This window comes from Epinephelus fuscoguttatus, linkage group LG4 (assembly GCF_011397635.1).
Source record: "Epinephelus fuscoguttatus linkage group LG4, E.fuscoguttatus.final_Chr_v1".
NCBI lineage: Eukaryota > Metazoa > Chordata > Actinopteri > Perciformes > Serranidae > Epinephelus > Epinephelus fuscoguttatus.
Genome location: NC_064755.1, coordinates 12,333,579 through 12,344,071, shown reverse-complemented (window position 1 = coordinate 12,344,071; position 10,493 = coordinate 12,333,579). Strand labels below are relative to the sequence as shown.

The 10,493-nt window shown below is 42.4% G+C and overlaps 1 protein-coding gene across 1 annotated transcript in view; it reads right to left on the bottom strand.

The window, feature by feature from the left end:
- Positions 1–5,249: 5,249 nt before the first annotated feature.
- nrn1la (neuritin 1-like a) overlaps positions 5,250–10,493 on the bottom strand; it is a 116,226-nt gene continuing 110,982 nt past the window's right edge. The window contains exon 3 of the mRNA XM_049575188.1: positions 5,250–6,083. Coding sequence (XP_049431145.1) covers positions 5,786–6,083 — 298 coding nt within the window. The 3' untranslated portion in view covers positions 5,250–5,785. The remainder of the gene's footprint in view (positions 6,084–10,493) is intronic.

Below are 10,493 nucleotides of genomic sequence, written 5' to 3'. Positions count from 1 at the left end.
TGTGTGTGTGTGTGTGTGTGTAATGTATACATGACATCTCATAGGTGCTCATTTGGATTTAGGTCAGGGGAACAAGAGGGCCAGTCAATCATCAATGTCTCCGTCATCCAGGAACTGCGGAGGCCGGGCACTGTCCTGCACCAGGAGGAACCCAGAGCCCACTGCACCAGTGTAAGGTCTGACAATCACTCTGAGGATTTCAACCTGGTGCCTAACGGCAGTCAGGGTACCACTGGCTATGACATGGAGGTCTGTGTGACTCTCCAAGGATATGCCTTCCCAGACCATCACTGGCTGACTGCCAAACTGGTCATGCTGGATGATGTTAAAGGCAGCATAACGGTCACCACGACATCTCCAGACTCTTCCATGCCTGTCACATGTGCTCAGTGTGAACCTGCTCTCATTCGTGAAGAGAACGGGTCCAGTGGTGGACATGCCAATTCTGGTGTTTTTTGGCGAATGCCAATTGAGCTGCATGGTGCTGGGCTGTGAGCACAGGTCCCATTAAAGGACGTCGGGCCCTCATGCCACCCTCATGGAATCTTTTTCTGACAGTTCGGTCAGAAACATGCACACCAGTAACCTGCTGGAGATCATTTTGTAGGGCTGTGGCAGTGCTCCTCCTGTTCCTCCTCACACAAAGGAGCAGATACCAGTCCTGCTCCTGGGTTGATGCCGTCCTCATGTAACGGCCGGTACCCAGGTATCTCCTCCATGCTCTTGAGACTGTGTTGGGAGACAAAGCAAACTGCACATCCTAGAGGAGCTGGACTACTTGTGCAACCTGATTGGGCTGCAGGTACCGCCTCTTGCTGCCAGTAGTGACAAGGACACTACCAGAACACAAAACTAAAGAAGAATCAGTCAGGAAGGATAAGGAGAGAGCAACTGTCTGTAGTCACCACATGTAAAAAACACATTTCCTTTTTGGGGGTTGTCTTGGTCGTCCTTTGCCCCTCTATTGCACCTGTTGTCACTTGTGCTTCCACGGACAGATTGATATCCCTATTTGTCCCCATTAAGTGTTCCCTTAATTTTTTGAGCAGTATATATATATATATATATGTGTGTGTGTGTGTGTGTGTGTGTGTGTGTGTGTATGCAGAGAGAAAGTCTGATCAGAGCATCATAAGATTACATGCGCCACTTGTTTTTATAGTGAAACTATTTATGCATCAGTTTCTTTCCAGTGCTGAAGTTGAGACTGTATGCAAATGTTCCTTCATTGTCTTTAATTTATTCAGTTTTGTGGCCCTATATATGATCCTATGGGGCGGTAGTGCACACTCAGTACGAAGACAAATTGCAGGAGCCATTATTCCCAGTTTGATCACACTGACATTTAAGATTCTCTTAGATGATGCTGTTTCTCAAAGGCAGCTAAAAAGCCTAGTTTTTCATACTATCCAAAACAATGTTACTCCTGCCCAAAGCATTTTCAGACAAATCTGTACACCCAAAGCCAATTTACAGTGCTGTGCTGTGAGCTAAGAACACGCACTTAGGGAAACAATGTACGACTTTTTGAGCACCGAGTAGTTCCTTTATTTGGAGATGAATTGTCAACACTAGCAGGAGTCCTTTTCCATTTTTTGTGCTTAGGCCTTGGGTTTTTTGTAGTACTTCCTCAAATGAATGTAACTGTACACTCTATTCAGCCAAGATTGTTGGTAGAGACTATGGGGTGGCGAACCCCGCGCAGAGCTAGTTTTGAGCAGTGCAACCCGAGGCGCGCTCAGTTTGGTAGTTTGGCAGACCAAGGTGCGCTGAGATGGGTGTGGCGGCGCAGCAGGGGGAGGTGTCGACAGATCCAGCTTGGCGCAGTGACAGTTTCATGCCAAAAGGCTTCGCCGAAGGTGCGCTAAAAGCTCACCAGCTGTAACCAGGTCTACTGTCAGCGCAGGCAGAGTGCAGCCGGTGTAAGCCGAAGTTTGGCTGACCGGCGGACAGTGCGCACACGTCACCAAAACCTCACAGGCAGGTTTCCAGAATGTCAGGCACATTAATGATGCAATAAATACCCAAAAAACACTATTCAATGCAACTATCTGCAATCAGCACATAAATGTATCTCTATATCGACTGTCCCGTCACATCTGTCAGATCAAAGGGGATTGGCACCGTTTGGCACGTTTGGCACGCGTAATGGAAACCCAACCTGATATGATTAACACAGCTGCAAACTAATGAGTTCACATCCCTCTCAGCCAACCACAAACAGCCACAGCATCAGATAGGGAGTATATATTCAGCATCTGTCATCTTAGAAAAGTCAAAAGAAAAGAAACCGAGTGAGACTGCGAGAGAGAAAGAGAGAGAAAGAGAGAGAGCATGCGCGCCCGAGAGAAATGCAACATTGATTTACAATTGTGGTGACCTCCTCCCAGGCTACCTTTGCATCATCAGCCCGTGGAGGTCTGCTCACAGTTCTGTATATTCGGACACTGCAAGCTTGGACCTCCCGGACTAAAACAGCAGTTTCCTCCTGGGAGAAGTTTGGCCGTCTGATGCTGCTGCTCTCTTCTGCCATGGCGAATTGAGTAAACTCTCATTACGCCTTGGCGCGGCGCATTTAAGGGCGAGGAGAGGGGCTCATTTGATTGGTGTGATGTGTGTAAAACCCACTCCACGCCTTCTCTCCTCCCTCTTTCCGACTTGCGCAGGTAGGAGGGACGGAGGTGGGAAAGAGGAGTAGCTGCGCCAGGCACACGATGTGCCAAACTTGCAAAATCCGCCTGGCCACACCCAGTTGGCAAAGCGCAGGTGTGCTGCGCCCCCGCCTCGCCTGGTCTGCAAAACTAGAGCCCTAAATGTAGTTTATATGAATCCTTGAAGGGAGAATTTAAAAAAAAACCCGTCTACTCTCATAAAACCAGATGGATCTCCACACTGCATTTGCTTTACTAGCAAACACTAAAGGTCTTAAAGAGTCATTATGAGTTGTTTGAATCTTTCCAGCCGATCAGAATCATGAAGGACACAGCAAAATGTCAGTAAGGGCATCTTAATCTTGTCCAGTACACAGTTTTGAGTTAGACTGGAAAATTCGAGACAGATTTGATCTATGGGTTGGGATATGATTGAAAAAAGTGGGATGGTGATTTGGACTGTTGGCCTTCACCTATACAACCACATTCATGTTGTTAGATCAGAAGGTGGGGGATAAGGAAGAAATGAAATTACACTGTAACTACTCACTATTGGAGTATAAACAGACATGTTTTTGCCAACAAACCCCACATCCTGCTAACTGCTGAGCTGCTACTTACAAGCTAACAATAACGCAAAGTATAGTTAATGTAAGATAGGAGGGTTTGGCTCATAGATTGTATATAAACATAGCTGACACATCCCCTCTTCCTCCTACTGTACAAAAATGGAGCCAAAATATCCTGCTGCTGCCATCTTGTGCTAGTGATGTCATTGAGCCTGTGCTGTAGCGATCTCCATAGTATGAGGTTCCCGCCCATACACCAATCCAAGGAACTGCAAGCTGTCAGTCATGATGTCAACCCCCTTTTTATATAAACTAATCAGACAATTGAACACCTGAACATACATCAGGGTGATAAGAACTACCTAAAATGACAAGCCATTTTTAAGAATAAAGCATCTGACATGTACGTTGATCTTTTAGTTTGGCTCATGTCCCATCTGCTAACATGGAGGGTGTGAGGTTTATGACCTATACTACAGCCAGCCACCAGGGGGTGATCGAAATGTTTTGGCTGCACTTTGGGGGAGCTGTCATGCCATCCATCATTATGATATAGTCTAAGGCAGTGATTCCCAACTGGTGGGTCAGGGTCCAAAAGTGGGTTGTGGGTCTGTTCTGAATGGACCGCAAATGACTCGCGAATGTGTCAAGTTTTTAAAAAACTCTATTTTGAGGTACAGTTCTAATGCATAACTTTTATTTTGAAGTGCCATTTCCTGCTGTAGAGCGAATGATTAGCGGACAACTATTTAACAGAGACAGCAAACTAGCTTGACTACATGGCCAAATGCAAGTATGATGCTGAATATATTAAACTGTGTGGACCTTGAACTAATGACTAAGGAGAAATGTGGACCCTGTGGCTGGACCAGTTGGGAACCACTGGTCCAAGGGTTAGCTAGGCAAAATGTTATTTTTCTAATGTATATTTGACAGGTAGAATGATAACGATTAGTGCAGAACAATGGATTAAAACTCAAGTGTTACATTTTAAGAAAAAATGTCCTCAAATATCTTTAAAGAAATCCACAAAAGGAGTCCAGTCTCTACAATAAGATTTTTTGTTTAGGTTTTCTCTGAAAGTAAGTAATTAACTCAACATGTCTTCCCAAATTAATCATGTTAAAAATTTTGAGGCAGCCTGCACACTAACTTAAAAAAAAAAATCAAAAGCAATGGTGTCTTTTTACAGTGTAATTCATAGAAATAGGGGCTTTAACATAGGCAGCATTAAGACAACACAAGGGAAATGAAAATTTAGCCAACTGGATAATTGAGTCAACGCAAGCCAGGCAGTGTCCAGAATTAACTTTTTGACTCACTGGCCCAAGGGACTGGTAGATGAAAATATCCACCAGCCAAGTATATTCTGTACCAGCCAAAATAATAAACTGATACATAACATTTGTTTCAGTACATTTCACTGAGATAATGAGGTATTGTGTTAAATATAAACTTAAAGAAGAAGCCAGAGCATAATCAGAATCCAAATTATTACTAAACAGCCTCGGCATGAGAATAAGTTTGGGAAGGGATCCAGAGGGCTTCTATTGTGAAAGGTAAGAGCAGGTGGAGTAAAGCTATAATGTCATGCGAAAGTTTGCCATAAGTATGTGCGCAACTCGCAACCCTCATCAACATTAGCCTAATGTTAGCTAGCAGCAGACCAGCAGCAAGTGATCGTTTAGCGGAGCAGCAGAAGTCCTGTACGGTAAATAGAGCTGCAAATCTCAGAGTGCTCAAAACTGTCAGCATTGCGGCAACGTTTAGATGCATGTATGCACATTTACAGTATGTGTCAAACTGCGATACTGACAGCAGAGGAAAAGCAGATTAGTTCGCCCAAAATGACGTCAAAATGCCGTAGAGACTCTAAGCATGGTTTTTTATTACATGACTATTTTAATACAAACATCCTACCGCCAGTGTGGTGGATAGCCTTCCGAGATTTACTCTCCAAACAAAATAAATATACTTACATTTGATGCTTGGCGAGTGTTAATTTCAGATCCTGAAGTCAGGTATGTTAGATTTAAATGATTATCAAATGCTTCATACTTAAAGCTGATGAATGAATGAGTTTAGCTAGTCGTGGCGTCTGGACTCTTTATCACTGAGTTTTCACGTTCATCAAGTGTGTCTCTTTTATTACACTCAGGAAGATAAACTCCCCCAGGAACCATCATACACAAGCTCATACTAACCAGATAAACTAGATGTAGGGGGAGAGGGGATGAAGACAGATGACATGAGGCTGCCGTATGTATCTGTTTAACTATGTATGTGTTTGCAGGTCTGTTTGTTTAGTGGTTGTGCATCTCTGTATGAATTTTGTGTGTTTCCAACAGAGAGACTAATTAAAAGGCAGAGAATATGCATGAAACGGCACAGGCAGTTTAAAGATACATTATCAAAAAGACTGTCGGGCCTCTGAACATGCAGCTAGAAATATTCACCCCCTGGCAGAGCAGAGGAAAAAAAAAGTGGAAAGTCTATGGACTTGTGAAAGAAAAAAATACACAAAGTTTATATCTATTCACACTAGTCCCATTTCTTTGGGGGTAGCTATATCCAAAACAACAACAGCAGCAGAGGAGAAAGTAGCATGAGAAAGTGGAGGCAGCCCGCCAGATGATCAGCGCACCCTCTTAGAGACTCCTGGTTGATCTCTTCCTGGTTGGGTGAGCCGTGCGGGGAGACTGAGGCCACTGGGTGGTTGTTACGGTTGGAGCACATGTCGTACAGGTTTCCGGAGAACTGCATCTTTTTGGATTCCTGACGGAGAGATTCCCAGACAGCTGCCGCCTCATCAGGACAACCAGCCATCGCCACGTTGGCGCAGTCATGGAACTCATCCCATGACCTGAAGACAAGAAGAAGAGAAAGAAAGAGATGATGAGACATGAGGACACCTTCAGATACAACTTGGGACACATGACACCAAAAGCTAAGATATAAAAGACCCTAAATGAGTACAAAGGGTATGGTAAGTCAAAGTAGCAATTTGCATTAGGAAAAAGTAAAATTCTACATATAATATGGTACAAAAGTTTTGGACAGCTTGAATTACCAGAGGCAAAGTTCCTGTGTTTATGATAAATGAGCCCAGTCACCAGAATACAATGTTGGCATTGTACATTTCTGCAAAGATGTAACATTTGCATGTTTCATTTGCATCATATCAGCGTTTCTAAAGTGACGTAATGTATGAGTTGACAGTCTTTGGGAAGTGGAGTGGATGATGGAGGCAATGTCAACTTGGCAAGACACCTGCCAATTTGCAGAACACTGTGCATGACCAACAACCCACAAAACCAATCTTGTTTTAGTGAGTAACTGCTGTGTTTCCAGTGGCTCTTAAGGCACCAAACTTAGGCATGCTAAAGACCCATTACTGATAATCACCAGGATAGCTCCATGAAAAGCAAATATTTCTTACAGAGCTGCTTTTAAGTCAAACATGTTCCTCTCCTATCCATAACCAAGTGGTTTTTGTGCCTAAATCTAACCACACAGTAACCACAGCTTTAGAGGACATAAAGTTTCAATGTTATCGGCTACATTAAAAAAAAAAAAATTCTGGAGACTGGGTTGGATAAATGGATGTGTTGGATGATGGAAGCCTGTGTCTTCCCAAATATCACTGCAGTGGAAGATTTAGCCCTGTTTGCTGACCTCAAATAGTCAGCAAACAGCAGACTGAAATATCTCACCAACTAATAGGCTACTTGATGAAATTTTGTACATATATCCATGATCCCTGATGAATCTCACTGACTTGGATAACTTTTCTTTTAGTGCCACCAGTAGGGCAAGCTTTTAACTTGCTTTCATCAGTCAAATATCTCAACATCTACCTGACGGATTTGCATTAAATTTTGTACAGACATTCATGGTTCCCAAACAATGTCCTTGATGATCCCCTGACTCTGACATTTGTTTGTTATTTCATGACTTTGATACAGACATTACAGACATTCATGTTTCCCTCAGGATGAATTGTAACAATTTAGGTGATCTCTTAACTTTTCATCTATTGCCATCATCGGTCAAAATATTATGCTTAATACCTTGGTTTATGACCAAATACATGCAAGATTAATGACATTCCTATCAGCCTACAGTAGATGGTGAACAAGCGAAGCATTATACCTGCTTAACATCAGCATGTTAGCATTGCATATACCTTGTATGAGGAATGTGCCACCAGAGCCGATTGCAGCAACTTTAGATAATTCTTGTAATTCCAGCAGATGCACCACACTGCGTTTTTCAGAAGCATCTCAGAAGCTAATAAAAATACACGCATGTCTAGCCACAGCATGTTGCACAGAGCAAAAGAGAAATATAGATACAATGCCTCCATGAGGAGTATTGAACAGAACCAGGTCGCAGCTTTGTCTGGTGGCATTGTCCTTTCCAGCTTCCTCATAGTCAAGATGGCAGTGAAGATAACAAGAACAGGGCCTAACTCATCTTGTATCGTGCCTAACTTTGGTGGATCATAACATATCAGGTATGTAATTAATCTGCAGATGCTCCGGTTCTGAAAGAGACAAGACTTTTCTATGATTGTCAGTTTTTGAGCCACGACGTGAGCCAAAATGTGGCCTGAAAGAGAAAGTATGGCTTGTAGTTTTTAGCCAAATTGCTATCTAGACAACTTGCAAAAAAGTTAGGATTGAGCAGTTGATGACAATCATATAAGCAGGTTTTTCCACAACTGTGAATCACTGCAACTGTGAGAGGTCCTTGATCATACAGTCGTTATTGTACACACAAAATATTAGGCTGATTGGTCCAGGAGTTTGCCAGATTGGCTGCAGACAGACAGATACACACTGACACATACTACACACACACTCACACACATGACCCACAGCTGATCCCCTCCAGACTTATGCCTGACCGAGAAAATAATCTCTAAGAGACACATGATTATCCTGACTAATGTATGCTCACATGATTTAACTAATGAAGATTTAACCAGACAGCTCCTAAAATAACTCATGAGGATGCAGTGACAGTGAAGCACTAGTCCCTTTACTGAGTAAATCAAATTCAGTCTATTTGCTTGCTCCCTTGACTTCTCTTTGCAGTTGCCAAGAGACCATCTGCTGATCTTCACTACTCTGAGAGCAAAGGTCGCCCTGTGGGTTAGACTGAAACGTGGAAAAACCTTCATTAGTTCAGGGAATGGAAAAGCTGTCATGAACTAGGTGTTTGTTGAACCACTGCTGTGTTACATCCATCCATTTCAAACACTTTCTCAGACCTAAGAAGAGTAACAATAAGGGGAAAAACAGTAAAAAGGAAAAGTAAAGAGGAGGAGGGAAAGATGATGAAGGGAAAACAGACGGAAGTAATCTTACACAGAGCTCTTTTGGATATAAACATCTTTTTTTCAGTAAATCACAGCATTAAACTTCATTCCAATAACCTTCAAGCTCCACATCCAAAGCTAAGTCTATCTGACTGTAATTGGCTGCTAATTCTCCCTCTCATCGTGAATGTGTTGGCTAAGTTGTCTCTGAGGAAATACTGGCTGAGTGTTAAGTAGACGAAGAGCGAAGGAGGGCTGGTGGAGGAAGCAGAAGCAGATGGCTCCGTTCAAAATGTGCCTGACACGAGACAATTAAAGCACTTTAACACAAAAAAACATGGAAGTCTGTGTAATTAATATGAACAGCATGACACTTCCCTACTTACGTAACAGAGGCACTCTGTGTATGTTGTCCACATACACAATACATGCTGCATCATTTTTTGTTCTACACTATGACTGCTTTGTGTCAGCTTCTTAAAATAACAATCTGGAATACGTTCATTCACAGTCTAACCTATGGTCAGATAAAAAGATTTATGTCAAACCATTCTGAATAGAGGTTGCTCCATGTGTGTAGCCCAATGGGCTGTAAACCTCTCCAGCAAAAGGCCAATTATAGCTTGCCAACCATAACTTTTCGTTATCATAGTTATAATACTAGAAATAACTAGCCCTTAACAGTAGTGGGGATGCTGACTTTTTGACTCAGACATGTAGCTGTAGCTTCAGTCTTTGTGCAAAATATGGGCATGTCAAATAACCTCCATAATCCAGTGCTCAGATTAAATTATTATACTCAAGTCCTTGCAAGAAAAAAAAAAAAAAGTAGCGTGAGAATAAGAATTTACATTGGCCAGCAACGATGAACAAGTGCAATTTGAGATTAACATCTGACACTGAGCTGTTAAATGGACCCAACAAACTCACACTGACACCGAAAGAGCTGGACTCTGTCCCCTTTATAACCGTTATGGTAACGTTAGCGATGTGATACAAACAATTAGCCCTGTCACTGTGTGTGTATGTGTTCGGGCAACTGTCCCTGCGAAGCTCACACTCCTGCAGCAGTAGTCTCTCTATAAACAGAGAGAGAAGGACAATGGGGCAAGGAAGTTTTTAAGCGAAGCAATACACTGCAAGCAGTTCTACAATGAAATACTGAGACGCGATAACTCTATACTGACGTCCAAACAAGTACTCGAGTACCCATGCCCATCCCTGCCGGTCACAGTTTTGTAAACCAATTGATAAAGCTAATATTAGCCTAATTGGCTAGAGCAATCTGAAATACTACTACATTTATTTTGATCTCCACCAAAGTGATTTGGCAGGATCTTGCTGGTTTCATTTTGTCAATATATGTAACTATTACATTAATCTGCACTGATTAATGTAATAATGTAATAACATTGATTCAATGATTAACGTTCCAATATTATCAAATCAATGTGAAAGCACCATTTCATATAGTCCTTAAATTTGAAATTCCCATGGCATGTCTGTGTCACCATTTACAGCCTCCTTCCTGTCAGGATTCATCAGGGATAAGGTCATGTGCTGATCATCAGCAGCCCCACCCCGATTGTTTCCCCCTGTGTCTCATTGTCTCACCCTCCCTCATGTTTAAAACCCTGTGTTGTGTGTTGTACTGTGACAGTTTGTCTTGTTCATATCGTCAAGCCAACCAGCATTTCTTGTCAGTGTTTTTGATCCTTGGTTTTTAATCTTATTAGTGTTTTTTTCGGACCTGCCTTAGCCTTTCCCTTTTGTACCTCTGCCTGATTTTGCTTATCGGGATTTTTGACCTTGATTCTGCCTGACCACGATTTTGCCCATTGTTTAATAAACTGTACTTTGACCTTTTTCTGAGTTGTGCAATTGTGTCCTTTATCTGAGTCTTGTCACTTCCTAAATATTCAAACAATGATAGTGGCCTAGTGCCAGGCA